An 18,095-nucleotide genomic window follows, 5' to 3' on the forward strand; every position below is an offset into this window, starting at 1 on the left:
TGGAAGGACCTTTTTTTAGTTTGACTATTGAGAAAGACTGAAGTTCAAGGAAGCCAGGTCCTTGGGGTTGACGGTCAGATTTGGTGTTTTTCTGTTCTAGAAGTCTGGATTTTTCTCCCAGTTTTTGCCTTTTTTTTTTTTTTTTAAACACTGATTAAACTCCAGCGACTTGGGAAACAGATTTTTGTCTTAAGTGAGCAAGAAAATCAGAAGCTGTAAATCTTTGGTTCCCCCTTCTCTTTGCGATTTCCAGCTGAAGTTTCTTTCCTACTTATGCCTAGACTGGATTTGCTTTAGGCTTTGCCCTAAAGCTTGTTTCTTATCTGTTTGGAACAGACTGTACTGGTGGGAGATTAGGGTGACAGAGCACTGGCACAGGTTGCCCAGAGAGGTGGTGGAGTCTCCTTCTCTGGAGATATTCAAAACCCGCCTGGACGCGATCCTGTGCAATGTGCTGTAGGTGACCCTGCTAGAGCAGGGGGATTGGGCTAGATGATCTCCAGAGGTCCCTTCCAACCTCAGCCATTCTGTGATTCTGTGAGATTTTGATCTCAGTTGACTTTCTGTACCATAACTTAAATATTATTTTCTAATCTCACATAAAAGAGTTAAGTGGTTTGCTGTGTCTTAAATCCTCATGTAGTGTATTCATATTGTTCTATGTAGAGCAACGCTTGTGTGACAGCTGGTTGCTGATGGAAGAAACATGGGGTTAATTCCAGATGTGAGATGCCACATTGCGGAGTGAATACAGGATCATTTGAACCTTTGTTTGTTGTGCTGGCTGCTTTCTCTCCAGAGTTTAGTTGTTGTAGGTAGTACTACTCAGACTTGCACCACTGTTGTAATTAGCTTGACAAAGGTGTGCAAGGGAGTTCCACAGAAAATAGTTTATTGCAGTGATTTTTTTGTAATGTTACTTTTTGCTCGCAATGTAAAGAAAGAGCATAGTATGGAAAAATGAAAGGAATGGGCCTCCCAAGGGAAATAGAAATCTTGAAGGTGCTTTATGTGTATTTTCTCAAAGGGGGATTGCATGAATAGCTGATGAAGAGTATTGTTTTCTGGATCAGGAAAGATGGCCAAAATAACATTTTTATCTTTGACTCTAATATGATGCTGAAAAGAGAGAACACAGAGGAAGAAATTCTTAAACTTCCTAAGACGTGTTCATGATGGGTCATTTTGTAGACTTCTCTCATTGCCCTGCCCTCTACGCTGTCTTTCTGGGCACTAAGGTCTGTCTGTGTTTCAGCTGGAGCGGTTTGGGTTTGACTCTGCTGCTGTCCTTATATCTGATAGATTGTGTTAGTGAGAACAGAGTTTTCTTGACTGCCTGTCCAAGAACTTGAATGTTGTTTCTGGATGTAGGTGTTTCTCCAGGTCTCCCTCCGTTCGCTAAAAGCCAGCGTGCACCTGAAGGAGCTGCTTCTCCGAGTGCCCCTATGTGGAACCAGCCCTGTGTCCTGCGAGGTGAGGAGGAGACAGAGGAATGGCAAACCTGTTATGGCTGTAAAACTGTGCCCCCCAAACTGCATTATGGGCCCATCTGCAGTCAGAAAAGGAACTAAGGCACTTCTTTCCATTTAGTTGTAGAAGAGGAGGTGGGAAATGGGAGCAGATATACCTCAAGTAACCCTGCTGGTTTTTAGGGCTCAAGATAAAACGGTGATCTGGGTTTTTTAACGGCAGAGCACTTCCAGGCCCTGTCGCCTGCGAGCCAGAGCTGTACAGCGCTGAAAAGAGCTCTGCGTAAGATCTCCGAAGCAGAGCACTTCATTACTGTATTTCTTAAAATGTTTGGCAACAGTTTGCTAAGTAAAGACAGACAAACAAAAACGATGATGTAGCCAGACCTATTATTTACAGAAATTCAGTCAGGGTGCTTGTTTGCTCTATTACATAAGTACAAGAAAAATGAATACTTGAATGGTGAGATAATTCAGTGGTCAGGGGAAGGTCATGCAAGATGTACCTGCTTTACTGAAGAGAACTGCAGAAGGAAGCTGGCAGGATAAAAGTTGAATGTGTAATCAAAATTCACAGTTGCGAGAGAATTCTCGGGGAAAAATGATCATGAGGTGGCATAAGAAATAAATCCAGGCTGACTGTAATAATGCTATCTTCTAGCTGAGTTATCGGCCGTTTGCTCCTCCTCTGCATCACGCGGGAACGCCAACAGAAGCAGGGTATGTTGTGGCACGCATGAGCAAACGGGCTGATGGGGGAGCCATGGAAGTTAGACTGTGAAAAGCTCTTACAGTACGTTGTGGCTGCTTCCTTGGTGCAGGGTTTTGCTCCATCTTTCTTACCACCTTCTTCAGTGTGTGTATGAGTACCTACTGCAGGGTGGACCATGAGAAGATAGTAAAGTCAGTGTATGGACAGAAAAGGAAAATTGGACTCCTTCTACTCCAGCTTTTCTAGCAGATGACTGGGGGCTCTTGCTAGCATGGAATTGAGGAGGGCAGAAGATAAATTTGTGTTCTATAGCGGAAGAGGGTTTGGATTAACTGAAGTAGCAGACTCCTGGGAAGCTGTTCTGCGTCACTGAGGTGGTTCACGGCGGCCGCCCGGCCAGGGCTGTGCCAGGTTGGCTCTGCTTTTTGCTGCCCTGCTCGAGACGCTCTTAAGCTTTTCAGGGACTTCTTTGACAAACTGAGCTCTCAGCAGGCAGCAGAGTTGCTTGGGAACTGTCAGGGGCAGATACGCATTTTGTGTAAATTCAGCTGTGATTAACTGTACAGGCAAAGCCAAGGTTGGGGAGTCCGAACTAAGTGGTAAAATGACAAGCTGCAAGCTGCATGAGAAGGTCCAGTACTAACGATGTCTTGTACAGTATATTACTTACACCACGTAAAGCAGGAGGGATGTAATCACGCTGATCACATCTCCAATCACTCTGATGTTACTAAAATTCCCTGCTCTGCTGCTTCTTTCCAGTACAACCAAATGCCACAACTTTTTCTGTGGAGGTGTGAAATTGTTTGGGGATGCTTTGAAGGATCTCAGTCCCTATCTTTAAAAGGTATTGCAGAAAGTGGAAATGTGGGAGGATACATCTACTACATGCATCTCTTCTTGGATTCATGCTTAATTGCAAAGTTGTTTTGCATAAAGACTTTTTTTTCCTCTGCCAACTCTCCGTTAATGCAAGTTGCATCTAGTATTTGGCCTTGGTGGTTGTGGGATTTCCCCCCACCACCACCACCTTCCTGCCTTCCCTGCTCTGTCGAAGGTCTGGCATGGCAGGTCTGCTGTGTGCCGTGCGCGCTCAGTGGGCCAAATTACAGTGATGAGAAGTGCTTCCTCTCTCCCACCGCGGCTTAGTGCCCTTTCTGAGCACTTCCAGTTCCGGCTGGCCCAGGAGCAAGTCAGTGTCGCCTTTTCCCGTCTTGCAAGTCTAAGGTACTTTGAGGCTACAGCAGCGTGTTCCTGTTCCTACACATTTGCGTGCACAGCTTCCTCTTTTCAGCTGCTATGAGATGGTCATTTTGCTGAGGGAGTTAATGTTCAGCCTTGGCACAGAGCATCTTCTCCACTGCCTTTTCCTTGGCAGCGCAGTGATGTAAGCTAATTCCAGCACGCTGGAAGAGGCAGCTCGGCACAGGTATCACGCTTTTCTGCAGGGCGTGCTGACCAGTTCTTCCCTTCAGGATGGGGAGATGAGCATATTTCTCTAAGACCTTCGTTCCTCTTGATGCGGGCTTTCTGCTTTGACCACTCATGTTTCGAGCACCCACTATCAGCAATTATTTTGTGTTGAGTACCAGATTCAGAAGCTGCTTGTTGCTGGCTAATAAGTTCTCCAGTGTAATCGTGTGACCAGGAGAATTTTTTTCTGGTCTGGTGTGACCAGAAGAAATTGTAAGCAATTTACTCTGTCCTCCAACTACAGGGTCCCTTTACATGGAGGAGGTATGATTTAAATCCCTCCCTCCGCCTTCCTCCTTGAAGCTCGCTGTGGGGACTATAAGGTGGAACTAAAGTACTAAGTATTATTCCTTTTTTTCTTTTTTTTTTTTTTCCACCTGATCAGTAGTCTTTTCTGCTTGTGGGTCTTTATCACTGAAAGTGGGCAAGACCCAGGCTTTGTAGTCACGTTTTTATTTACAAATGCATCCACAGTGATGGAGATTTCTCTCCATCTTATGCATGCACTCTGAATAAATAACAAGTTATGGTTTGTATAATGATGCTTTGTGCAGCATATTGCTGTCTGTCTTGTGATACCTGCAGCTGGACCTTTGAATTTCCTAAGTATTTGCTGAAATGTTGCTGTGCACAAGCGTCACGATCATTCCCGGTCTCCTGCGGGAATGGACAAGCATGTGAGGAAAAGTGCAAGAGCATCTTCAGGGCTGGTTACAGTCCCCACGTTGAGACCGATGCTCCCTGTTGCCCTTTAAGTCTGCACAATGTGGTCTCTCTTCTCTTGGGGTTAATGAGCCATACTTAGGATGGGATAGTAATTACACTTGGAAGGACAAGAGCCTGCCCATACTAGGGAGCTGTTTGATTTTGGGGCTGAGTAGAAGGGTGTCTGGGACCTATTTGTGCTCAGTTTCCCTCCAGGGATCTGGAAACGAGTCACCCCTTGGCCCTTGCTAGAAGTTACCAGACATTATCCGCTGATGCTTGTGCTGAGTTTTTGATGATATGACTGCTTTGAGTTCCATGGCGTTGCCCATGTCCAAAGCAGAGGCTGTAAGCTGAAGATAGATGTTTGCACAGTGTTTTCAGACTGTTTTGAGTATTTCCAGCAGAATTCCTGCTCCCATGTTACATTCCCAGGAAAGTTTCTATTTTGTAACCCTCAGTAATGCTATACCAGAACTTTGGGGTGTCACTTCAGGAAAACGAAGGTAGCAGGTGCACCAGCTTGTGTAAAAGTGCTCCTTTGGAGATGATGAAATAGCTCCCTTCCTAACTAGAGTTTAGCCAGCAGGCGCTGTTTGTGAAGTCTAATGGAAAAATTGCAGAAACTACAGGAATTTGAAAATAGAGGTGGTGGTGGTGGTGGTGGTTGTTTTTTAACACACACCACTAGGTGGCTGCAAGAGGGAGTTGTCTTCCAGCAACAGTTAAACTGAGGAGAAAGTCTCTCCTGCTTAGCTGGATATCGGGGGGAGGTTACGTGCGGCGCCAGTAGCAGCAGTTCGTGCCGCCTGGGCCCCAGTGCTGCCAGCGGTCCTCGCTCGGCGTGGATCGATGTCATTGTGCTGAATTCGGTGGAATGAGACCAATTTATCCCAAATACATGTTATGTTATATTTCTGTTCTGCTGGTCCCATTCCAAGGTCTTTAATTAAAACCCTGGCAAGGACAAAAATCAGTGGAAACATTGCTGTGTCAGGACTTCAGCTGAGGCGTAATTATCCGTGCTGAGTCTTTTCACTGTGAAAGTCCTGCCCTGGCTGCCAGGACACTCAAAACCACAAGTGTTCAGGAGCATTTGCTGTATGCGCATGCTGGGCTCAGGGCTGGCACCGGACAAAGCTGCTTCCTCCAGCTCTGCCTGCTCCATCCCGTACTGCCTACACGGGAAACCTGAAAGCCCTGGGGGTGGGCTTGGGTGATCTGCGGGCGCAGGAGCCTCCACGTGCCCAAAGCGAGGTGGGTGGGTGGGAGGCCGGATGCGCACACCTGCAGTGAGCACCAGCCCTGGCCCATGCCTTGAGGGAGCTCCTGCCTGAAGCAGTGACATCTTCCACTTTCACAGCGACATCCCATGGCTTTTCCCACAGTAGCAAATGGCAGACCTTGGGTGAAACTTGGGCACCGCAGTATTTTAATCTGAATTTAAGTGGCGATGGGGCAATCAAATAGCAGCAGCAATTTTGCACTTTGTTCTGCTGAGGTCTTTGAGGATGCCCCCATGGAGGAAAGCTGCATCCGTCAAAGTGGAGGCTCTTGAGGACCAAAGGGCTTTTAAACAAAAAAGCAAGGTTTGCCCAGGGTAAAGCCTTTAACTAGAGAGAAGTGCCTACATAAGACAGACCGGAGCTAATGGCAGGCTGTAATGAGCTTCCCCTGCCTGCCAGGTCTGTGCAGGGTTGGTCCTTGTTCACAGACCTGGTTTGGGGTGAGCGGGTGCCTCTGCAGTCCTGCTGGAAGCTCCCGGCCCCTTTCCAGGCTGTGGTGCTGGAGCTGGGATAAGCCTGGGCTCGTGCCCCTTCCCCAGCCACCTGCATGGCGTCGGGGCTGCCCCCTTCCCCTGTGCTGGCAGGGAAAGGCCTCGCCAGCAAACGCACTGGTCCAGCGAGCCCCCCAGGAGGAATCTGGCACGGGAGGATCTGGCGGAGCTGGCGGGGCCGCTTGGTCACCCAGGGCTCGGATTTGGCGCCCAGGGTCGCCTCAAGGCCGGGCAGTTGCTGCTTCAAGACCAGCCTGCTCCAGCGCCCGCGTCCCTCTGGGTGCAAGCGGCCAGCGCTGCGCTCCGAAGGTTGCCGATGGCTTTAAACACGCTGCTGGCAGTCGGCCCCACGGCCGCGTAGGCAGTGCTGCCGCCGCTTTGCTTCTGCCGACCGGGTCTGCGGCTCGTCCGGCACGTGGCCCTGCTGGCCGGGGCTGGCTGCCCGGCACAGCCCCGGCGGTGGTGCCTCTTGGCCAGGCCAGCTGCGTTTAGCTCTGATAACTGTAATGTCAGGGAACTGAATGCTGTTAATTTTTCCTTGCAAGCCTCTCTGTAATTAAAAATGATGAGGTGAGAGCTTGTTTCATCATGAGATTTTTCCAGTTGCAGTGTGTGTGCAGCACGTGCAATTATTTTGGAGAAAAAAACGACGGCGGTGAATTTTGACGCACAGAAAATATTTTGCAAATTATTGTTTACTGAAGATTAATTATCTGGCTAGGAGTTAGCACGTTTGCTTATACTTGTTTTTAATAACTATTTAAAAACGAATTCGCGTGGGGTGAAGGAAGGCAGCGTGGGCTGTGGGCCGCAGCCGGGAGGGAGGCGGCGGGGCCGGAGCCACCGAACCGATGGCTGCTCCCGGGGCCTTTGCCTCTTCGCCCGTTAGGTGATGCTGTTGCTCTACTGCGCTTCTGCTGGAAGCCTCTGCTCTAAAGAGGGATTTTTTTTAAAAAAAAATAAGTAAGTAAGTTTGGAAATTCACCCTTCAAATTTCCACTTCTCCTATGTAATAAGAAACTCATTTAAACCTCCAGTTGTTCACATGCAATTCAACAACATCCTTTTAATTTAAGCTGACTGCCAGGCACCAGGCACTGTCGGGATGAGACCGGGGGAAAAGGCTGTTGGCGCAGCGGCGTGCGCGTGCCGGGCCGCGGGGAGAGGGGACGTCTGCCCCGGCGCTGCTGGCGAAAACACGGGTGGGCTTTCGGTCGGCCGTGCAGCACCGAGAGGGCCGGGGAGCAGGCCCGGGGGCGAGCGCCGGGCCCCGCCGTGGGGCGAGGGCACCCGGGCCTTGGGCTGCTCCGCGGCCCGCAGGCCATGGCCACGAGCCGAGGGGCCCGGGGCAGGGGCAGGCTGGGCTGGGCTGGGCTGGGCCAGGGCAGGCCGGGCCCCCTTCGGAGCCAGGTGGTTGCCACCATGCTACGTTGCCATGACGACCTGCATTTTTCAGACCCTGAGCTAGCTCGGCCTGTGGCATCTGTCTGAGAAAGCCGGGGAAGGACACGGCAGGCAGAAACCGTGGGCCCGGGTGTCCCGCGGGTGGGTGCCGTGGGGCGGGCGCACGGGTGGGTCCCCAGGAAGCCGATTCTGCCCCGAGAAGCTGCGATGAGGAGGTGGGGTTTGATGCCCCTCAGCCCCCCCCCCCCCCCCCCCCACTGGATTTACTGAAAAAAATTTAAGCAGTTTTCTGATCCTTTTCACACTCTTTTGGGCTGCTGCAGCCTTGTGAGCAGATGAACTTCAACGAGCAGCGCCAGGGAGGGGGCGAATGGAGGAGCCACGAACAGCTTGGGATCGCCGTGGGGGGCTGTTGCTCTTATTGCAGAACTAATAAAATAATTCAGGCCGCTGCTTTGGGAGCGATAAATGCTCCCTCCGGTACTGGGAGAGGACGTAGCGCAGCGAGCAGCCCCGCCACCCGCCTCTGTTCACCGCGGCCGCCAACGCCAGCGGCACGAAGCCGATGTTTTCCTGGGTCCCGGCTGCGGCTCAGTCGGCCTAAAGACATTCAAACAGCGAAGCCAAGGCCAGCTCGTCAGTCCGGCAGGGATTGGTGGCCGTTTCTGCTGGTCCTGGGCACAGCTCAGCAGAGAGCAGATGGTTTCAAGGCTACCGAGGAGGATTCGAGGGAAAAAACAAAAAAAAGCAGCCAGGCCGAGACGAGCAGGAGCGGTAGTGGCCTGAAGTTGATGCACTGCTGCTGTGTGAAGGGCTCTCTGAGCTAAAACGTTCTCCTCCCTGTGGCACCTCGCGGGCCGCGAGGGCGGCGCTGCCGAAAGGCCAGGCAGGGACGCGGGGACATGGGGACGCAGGGCAGGTCAGTCCCTTGTGAGCAGGGGGCGCTGCTTGTCCCGGCCCTGTGCCCGGCTGCCCCGCGTCCCTCGGGGGTGTCCACAGCCTCCTGTTAGGTCCCCGGTTAGCTACAGGTCACCCTCTGCCTGTGAGCGCTCATTTAAATGGGGCGTTTGCCATGAACTGCGCTGGGTGTTGCACAGATGGCACGCCATGAGCTTTTTCCTTTTTATCCTTTTTTTTCTTCCTTTTTTCTTCCTTTTTTCTTCCCCCCCCCCCCCCCCCCAAACTGCAGAATGGTTCCTGCGCTTCTGCCCTGGCTATGGGCAGGGGTCCAGTCTCCCCCCACCCGAGCAGAAGGCCGGCCCATGTCCCCAGCACACAGCTGCAAGGTTGGAGGGCTGCACCGCCAGGTGACATGGGCAACGCACAACAGCAGGCAGACAGGCGAGCGGTGCAGAAAACACTGTGCAAGGGAATTGCTACAGAAAGAATTCAGTTTCTTTCCCTCTTTCTTTCCCTTTTAACTTTCAGGTTGTTGACACTACAAAGTGAAGCAAATAAATAACCACGTATACCAGAGACATAACATTGACTTTAAATCTCATCTCTTTAATTAGTGACAGCCTTTCTAGGTTGTTGTTTAGCAAGCTGGACGTCTTCTCCTTTCACCTTCTCAGGCAGCAAGAAAAATCAAAGCTACACACACATGCATGCATGCCTTACTATGCCTTTACTTCTGTAATGGTTTTAGCAGTACAGTATTAGGACAATCTTAAGAAATTACTGTTTTCTATGAGGTGGTATATAGTATTTTCTGAAAACTATTTTTAAATAGTTACAGTTTACTACTCGGTTCAAATAAACTCCTCTGTAAACTGTACATACCAGTCATTATAAAGTCACTGCAGTGTGCTCTGCAGGGAAAAAAGTTGTCTCATGATTCAATAATTCTTGTACTTCTATTACTTAACCGAATGGGAAATAATAGTCTAAGTATTAAGGAGTCTCACAGATGTGCCAATGGATACAGACACTGGCATCTTCATACAGTACACATTTAGCCCATAAACACAGTGAAGAACATTCTTTAAGGTGAACTCAGGACATTTCACATGTATTCACTTCTACATTTTCTTTGGATTAGGTTTGGATTACATTTTGTTATATTTTTTCTCAAAAATCATCAATTTTAAAATATAGGTATGCAATAAATGTGATTCTCAGATTACATCCATAATCATCTTCACATGATTACTCCACTCCATATTAATAAACCAATAATATTGTTAGAAAGATACATGCCTATCTAACCAAATAAAATGATTCAGAAAAGTTAACAAAATGATAAAGCAATGGCCAGCCAATAAATATACTTATTTACACTTTTGAGAGGCTTTGAAAAAGCCTTAGGTAAGAAAATGTGCAAATAGGTACAGGTCTGAGACAAGTTCATAATACGGATGAGAAACTAATTCAGACAGAAAAAAACAGAGTAACTGCCAATTCTGATCAGAAAAATACCTCTTTAAACAGGTAATGGAGGCTGTCTTCAGATTTAAATGGATGACCTAAAGGCTAGAAAAAACTCAAGGTACATTTCAAAAACTCAAGGTACATAAATTGGTACAGTTAGTAAGTGACAGTAATGACAAATGCCCATGTTTGGGGATCAAGTTGTCCAGGAGGTCTTTTTCTCTCTTCCCCCTTATGACATGTCCCAGTCTTGCCCAGAAACTGTGCATCAAGAAATATTAGTATTCCCCACTTTTCAGATCACTGGGAGAGCCAGGTGTAAGGGACACAAGAGGAAGTTTGAGATATTAGTATATGAGGAGTGTTGAGATAGAAGACAGAAAATATGTGAAATCAGGCTGCCATGGAATAACTTGTTTACAATGAGGTTAACCTGGAAAAACTGCTTGTAAAAGAAATAAGGCAAAATTAATGTACCGATAAATCGGCTCTATGGAATTTGCCAGAGCAAGCAACGAATAAAAAGACTGGACCTAATTCAAAGCCAATAGCCTGGGAAGGGAAAGATATTAAAAAAAATCAGTATCTAGTCAAGATCCAGTTCATTCTGTACAGTATGCCTGCTTGTAGTAAGTCTTTAAATATTTAGAATATTTAAGTATGTCTAAAACCCAGCATCAGTTAGCTGCAGAGTTCTGAGGAACATGGGGTTAATCAAAAGTTTCAGTGCAGGTGTTAAATCACAGCCAAACCATACTGCTTGCTTCCCATGAGCAAACAGTTGCTTTTTTTTGGAAGCAAGGGTCATCCTTTGGTTTTCAGATGCTGGATGTTATCTCAAATACGGAGATAATAATAACAAAAGTATACAGGCACCATTGTACTTGATAGAGCTTATATTCTGATGAAATCACAGCCTACTGGTTTCACTTATCCAAACAGTTCCCCTAAAACCAGCAAGAACACAGAGTTTTTACAGTGAGAGAAGTCTGCAGCTTTTTTTTCTTTTTCCTTATAGTTTGTCAACAGAGATTTTTCTGGAAAATTAAGATGTATATTTTATTTCTAGAACATTATAAAAGAGTTACACTGTTCAGGTTGTTGTCGCAGGTGGAACATGGGTAGTTCTTATCATGGGAAAATGTTTCCTCATGAGGCCAGGCTTAAATTTTTGTGACACACAAATATTGTTGTTTGGAGCGCTCCTAAATTGGACCCACACACTTACTGTTTGCCAGGTCTTCGTTTCTGGCCAAACATTATTGCAGCCACCTCCTTCCACAGCTTCCCTACACTCGAGAAAGAGATGGATGCTGAGGGCTGTCCACTTCGTTTGATGGGATATCCCCTGTCACTGCTCTCTCCATGAAATACCAAACTCAGCAGGCAGGCAGTGGCACAGCATTAGCTGAATAGGGCACAGGACCGCCAGAGATGCACTTTTAGACTGTGTCAGATGGCAGAGAACGATGAGAAGTGCCAACACAAGGTCTTTTCCAAATCTCTTCCTACAGTACCAAAAAGCAGTTGTTTGGAGAGGATGTAGCAGGTTCATATTAACATGTACTGCCTTCCTTAGTGATAGTGGGTTACCGTGGTTAACAAAATTTTACCCTCTAAACACTGACAACTCAACAGCAGCCAACTTAGACAGCTTTGGTAATCACCTCCTCTGTTCAGTGGCTGCTATTCTCTCTTTCGTTCTTTGTCACCTCAGTAGTACTTACCATGTAGCTTGGCTGCTGACCTGCAGGAAAGATTCAGTCCATGAGTTGTTTTCATCCAGAGAATCTCAGAAGAGGTGAATAATTGACTGCAGGGACAACAATCCTGCTTACAGGTCACTTCCCGCGCCTAGGAACCGCCCTTCCCAGGACAGCTGCCCTCCTCCTTGTAGGAAACATGAAATGCAGCAGAAGCTGGGGAAAGCTGAACACATGCAGCATGTGACAGAAAGCAAGTGGGAATGCAGCTGTGTCAACAAAACTCACAAAACTAATCTTGGATCATCCTGATGGAAGCGATTAAACTCAACAAAAATTGCATGCCAAAGCTCCTCCTTGGAAATTCAGCAATGAGAAAGTGGACTATGTTATTAACAAAGCAGAGTTTTAATAAAAAGGAGTAAGGCTTACATTTCAAAACAACTTCTTATAAATAGACATCATCATATTACATATATTCTTATATATTTTTAAAATGTCTTCATTACAAACATAATATCTATTTTCTGAGTTATAAAATCCAATATAAATAGCAAATTATTCTCAATATGCAGAATACAAGAATACATAAAAAACTAGGGTGGATGTCTGAAAGGAATCCTGAGTACTCAACGCAATAAAAGGCAGAAAATTGAACAAAGTACAGTTGAATCTAACAAATACAGTTGAACGCAGTTCAGTAAATGCTGTTGTCCTACTACACAAATTCTTCAAAACTGCAAAAATGGGACAGAGAACTTTTTGGTTGCTGCACCTTATTCAGCTCCATAGGAAACAAACTCAGGAATGGCTTTGGATATTCCACTCCTTGACATTCCAGGAACATTTTACAGATTCTTTTGGTATCAGAAGAAGAAAATGACACCTGTCCTCTGATGGACAGAAATAAGGCACTTAATGCAGGTCAGTGCAGGCTATCAGAAGAAGCCTGGACTAACAACCAGAGAGCAGTAAAAGGCCTCTCTTGAATGAAGATACGTTGCAACAAATTCTGGTGGAGTTATACACAAGAGGTAGCCAGTTCTTAAACACCTCAAGGTGGCATTGCTTACCCCCCAAAATAATGATATAAATTAAAACAAGAATAACTGACGACTTTGTACATGCTCTAAATATCAAAATGAAAGTTCCCATTTTTTTCTTTCATACTGAGATAAGCAAACCAGCAGGCTATATTAAGAACTAGCAGTGTGATTACAGCAGCATGCTTCTTTCTTTGTGGTGCAAGTTATAGCAGCATTGAGATAGGAGTTTTCACCCCGTGTTTTTTCTTTGCTTTCCAGGGTCAGCTGTACAACACAGGTACGTGAATAGTAAAGTTCACAACTATGAGACTACATGGCCCAGAACAAGGCAGACTGCAGGGCTGCAAGAGGACACCAACTTGCAGAGGCCTGTCAGTGTATTTGAATTCTGAATTCTGAGATACTTTATTATTTTAGTACAATTTTTTTTTCTGATCATAATGAAAAATGTCAACTATTCATGGAAGAAATAAAGACTCTATTCTGCCTGTTGTTTTCAAGGAGTAATGTAGTCAGTTTATGCTCCTTTAAACAATGCTATTGTATAAAATATAATGTTTTCTTTCATATACTCAAGTCATGAGCTCTGAATTACTACTGAAACATGAATCATCAGGGAAATCTCATACACACAAACTGCAATAAGCATACAGAGGTTGAAATTTTGCTTTTCTTTACAGCGTCAACTCAGTAGAGATAATGAAGTAAGTAAGAGTGATTTATTGTCTCCTGGTTTATTTCCAATTTAACTGGGATCAGAAACTGGATGAAAGAAGTTATCCTGAAGTTGAGCCAAAGTTGGTGAGAGCAGAACTTGGTCACAAGTACACAGACTCCGGATGGCACTTAACATCCTGAAATTCTCAGTAATTTTCAGTCCTTTCAAATTTACAAATAATATTCTTCTTTCTTCATGTTATCCCATGATTTGGGGAGTTGCTCTCTTAAGGCTTTCTCCTGGTTTTCTGTTAAAAACTCCAGTAACACAAAGTTGTAAATATTGCACAAAGTTAAGGTGATGGAAGACTAGAAAAGAGAATGACACTTGCAAGGTGACTCTTCAGTCTAAAGAAAAACTCTTCATTTTTTCTGCTAGTTCCTGTCTCATTTCTATATGTTTTTTCAGGTTTTGCACTTCATGAGGCAGATTAATGTCCCAGACTGACACACAGGATTTTAATTCTGAAAAAATTAATGTGAAAACATTGAAAACTGCTACAGTGAGAAGAATCACTGTATGTCAGAAATTATTTGCTTATTTGCTTAATTTTTAATTACTCTTAAGTTTTCTCTATGAAGTAACATGATGCTTAGGACCTGGAGGACAGAGTGTGACTCCTTCTGTGTGAGGTAATACAGTTTGGGCTAGAAGCTGCTTGTCCTTGCAAGAGGTTTGGCTTCCAGCTCCCAAACTTAAGAGTACACCATTTCAAAGCACTTCTAGTGCTTTTGGGCCATAAGGTGCTGACCCCTAAGCTACTAGCTGCTAATACTAGTACTGAGGTGCCTATATAAAAAACTCATCTTTATTTTCCTGAGCAGATATACCCTACATGCTTAGAAGACTCAAATCCCACTCACTGTAAACCAAAAATAAAAACTAATTTCCTATGCTACTGAGTATACCACAGAAAAGATCACTTCTTTAACTTTTACTCATGCAAACAACCCTTTCTTCAAGGAGAAGTCACGTTTTTTTAATGGAATAAGGCAAATTGGGAACACTTGCATGAGTACGGCTCACAAAAAAGGCCCCAAGGCTTCTGAAACTCTGATTGCTCTCTGTATAATTACTGGCACTCTTAAATACAATAAAAAGGCAATAAGTGTTCTTATGATAAAAATCAGGGGATGTCAAAATGTAAAAACACTGCTGCCAGCTTGATTCTTATTTTATCCCAAACAATCAGCTCATCTTCACCTGCCACCTTTAACTTTAGATTGTCAGAGTCACATTTTTAGGAGTCACAAAAAGTGGGATGGGAGAAAAGTCAAGAAAGGCATCAGTCACAGCATCATCTGTAACTCTTCTTAGAAATCCCCAGGAATGGAGATTCGGATCTCTCCATTCCAGCACTTCACTATCTTTATTGTCAGGAAGCATTTCCTGATGTCTGACCAAAATCTCTCTTGCTGTAATATAAACCTGCACTTCTTTATCCTGCCCACAGGGGATATGTACAGGTGTTTACTCCCTTCCTCTCTATAGCTGTGTTTACATACTTGAAGCCCATTATCATGTCTTTCTTTACACTGAACTACTTAAATTCCTTCAGCATTTCCTCATAGGTCACGTTTCTCTCCTCTGGACTATTCCTAATAGTCCAGATTAGGTCTCTGGATTGTTCCTAATAGTCTAGATCATTGAGCAGTGTCCTAAATGGACAGGCTGCTGCGGCAGAGGCCGTATCTGCACTCAGCCGAGTGAAAGAATTAGTTCACGTGTCTCACAGACACCACTTTTCAGTTGGTGTGAGAACAGCGTTTGCCTCTTCTGCCAGAGCATGACACTGTTGACTCATGTTTAGCCTGCAATCGATCATAACCCCTTTGCTGCAGCATTATTGTCCAAGCCAATCATTTCCTAATATTGGTACAACTGATAATTTCTAATTAAGTGAAAAGTCATGTATCTGTCCTTACTGAACTGCATCCTATTTCCTTCCAGACAACTTGTTCTATTTGTCAAGGTAATTTTGAATTCTAATACCGTCCCAGTGTGCTTGAGACTTCTCTTAGCTGAGTGCTGTCTGCAGATTTGAAAAGCATACTCACTATTCCCTCATCCACATCACTAATGAAAACATTGAGTGTTCCTGGCCCAGCACAGACCCCTCTGGAAATCCATTTGATACATTCTCCAGCTAGACAATGACAATTACTCTCCAAATACAGTTTTCCAGCTAATTATATGCCCTACAAAGAGCAGCTACATCAGGTCCATTTCTGCAACTTACTGTTAGTTTGCATGGAATCCAGAAATGCAACAGACAACAAAAAATAATAATGGTGTTTCAATAAAATTATATCAAATGGTGATCATCAACTCTCCAAACATATCTCTGTGGGTATCCAAGCATAATACTGTCTACTCCATCAACAATACAAATTAATAAAACCCAGCTCACGTACCTTTGTGATATTTGTCTTCAGTGTCACTTTTATAGCAATACCCCAAAACCAGCACCACATTCTTGAAAGACCCTTTTTCAAAGAAATAAAATGTCAAATTTTAATTTTAATGAGAACTTTGTAATTTAAGCTCATTAGATTATGTGACGCTACTGACAGGACAGAAAGCAGAGTTCAGTAAACTGGACCCAATGTCCATGATCAGTAACCATGGGGAAAAAAAAAAAAGACAGACATGAAAAACATACAGTTCAAATCTCCACTTAATGGAGGGGTTTATCAGAGCTCAGAGACACAACCACGGATCAGCCTGCCAGGTTGGCCAGCCTGTTGAACAAGCCGAAGAACAAAGCACCCTGTTACACACCACACGCAGAGGGGGTTAAGTCACAGAAAGCAGCTGCCACAGGGAAGGGATAGGCTGCAAATGAAGGCCCAGTGCACAACAAAAATGAGGTGACTGAAATAGTGCCAGTGATCAGTTTGGTAAAAAACAAAACAAAACAAAACCCAAATATGTTACAAGCTAATTAAAAGTATTCTGCATTATTCTGCATTAACAATGACATGTAAGCAGGGAAGGAGAGTTAGTAGGGAAATAGAAAAAAGGGATGGATCATAGTAAGGTACCGACTGAATAATGTAAAAAAAAAAAGAAAAAAAAAAAAGAAAAGAAAAAGTAAGAAGACAAAGGTGGTCTGACTACAGAGGGATAAGTCTGATGTGCCAGTGTTTGAAAATCGACTTCCTGCTTATTCCCAATAAGCCATGTTTATACATTGTGCGAGATGGATGACAGCTGTTATACTGGCTTTCCAAATAACAAACCCCATTCCACCAGTGACATGAATTTTACCAACAACAACATGAATTTCACAAAGTTCTGCTTTGGTCAACACTGTCCTGCTTGAACAAAGTTAAAATACAGTGGAAATATGTTTAGAAAAGCTGTTTTATTAATGCATATGAGGTCAGGCGTGAGCCCTTTGCTTTATGCTGACTTTTCAAATTCTCCCTCCCTGCTCACCTGCCGCAGCAGCTCCGGGTCCCCCTGGCAGCATGATGAGCAGTGACCCCCCCCCAGCTGTAGTGGCACATAGGACCCAGCGCAGCAGAGGCCATGTCCCTGCACCGCACACCTCTCCCGGTCCACAGGAGCTCTGCTAGGAATTGCCGGCACCCCCACTGCGGTACTGTGCTCCACACCTCCCCATGCCTCCTCATACGCAAAGTCGTACGTACTCCCCCAGGGAAAAGATAAGGAAGGGGTCAGTTTTGGGAGTATAAATAGACTGGAGTATGGCTTACTGTGAAGGTCACAGTCTTGGAAGTTTTGTGGGCCCCCGCTGCAGTGTGCGTCCCAGGTCATGTTCCTTCTGAATCAGCAAACGTTTCTTGTGGGTTTTCCAGGGAACACAAAGCAGAGAGATTTTTCCTGCCCCATGGAAATTTGCATCTCCTGATGTATCTCCTAGATCTGTCTGTCTATGGGGGCTGAGGGTTGTTGGGAACCATGTGTGCCTTCCATGCTCACATTTATAATCACACTTCTTTTTTCTGCAACCAATCCTATCCCTACTTCTGAAGAAACTGATTGGAAATTAAGAACAATGTTTTCTATTCAGACCAGGGTCCTTTCTTCCTATTTAGAAGTATATATTTTCGTTTGCAGAATGAACTACAGGTTTACATGAGTTCTCTGTGATAGTCCCATGTCTATTATATGCCAATGTGTTAGCTGAGAGAATTAGAAACAGACTTATATTTACATATTCACATATGAATTACAGATAAAATTAATATCTCAAAGTGTGGCAAGCTCTTTTTCCCTGAAATGTTTACCTTTGATTAATGTTAATATAGTTTCAGTTTTAAGATTAAAATATTCAATACAAAAATACTTCCCTCTAGCCTCTTTCATTTCATACCAGCAATGTTTTACTATTGATAAATAGCTCATCAGCCCTGAGCCCATTTTTAGTGACTCTATGAAAATCTCAGTAGAAATGAAGTCTTTCTTTGAATTTAGGAAAAAGCCCACCATCTTATAAATAACCACTGGGAAAAACTAATCAAAAGAAAAAAGTGCTTGTCAAAACTGCGCCTATCAATCTTACTTGCCATTCTTGAGATTTACAGACCTACTTGCAAGTATACTGTGTGGTGCAAACACAGCTGCTTTTTCTTTATATAAAATTTTGATTAAAAATGTCATGTTGATTGGAAAAAAAGAATTTGAGACTCAAGACTTTTTAAGTTACACTATACTACTCTATACAATACACCTTTTCTATCAATGACAAT

At 44.7% G+C, this 18,095-nt stretch overlaps 1 protein-coding gene across 1 annotated transcript in view; it reads right to left on the minus strand.

The window, feature by feature from the left end:
* Positions 1 to 12,002: 12,002 nt before the first annotated feature.
* LRRK2 (leucine rich repeat kinase 2) overlaps positions 12,003 to 18,095 on the minus strand; it is a 68,097-nt gene continuing 62,004 nt past the window's right edge. Inside the window, exons 49-50 of the mRNA XM_026076039.1 lie at positions 15,792 to 15,863; positions 12,003 to 13,841 (exon numbers count right to left, since the gene is read on the minus strand). Coding sequence (XP_025931824.1) covers positions 13,720 to 13,841; positions 15,792 to 15,863 — 194 coding nt within the window. The 3' untranslated portion in view covers positions 12,003 to 13,719. The remainder of the gene's footprint in view (positions 13,842 to 15,791; positions 15,864 to 18,095) is intronic.

Source organism: Apteryx rowi, unplaced genomic scaffold (assembly GCF_003343035.1).
Source record: "Apteryx rowi isolate R43461 unplaced genomic scaffold, aptRow1 scaffold_423, whole genome shotgun sequence".
NCBI classification, from domain to species: Eukaryota; Metazoa; Chordata; class Aves; order Apterygiformes; family Apterygidae; genus Apteryx; species Apteryx rowi.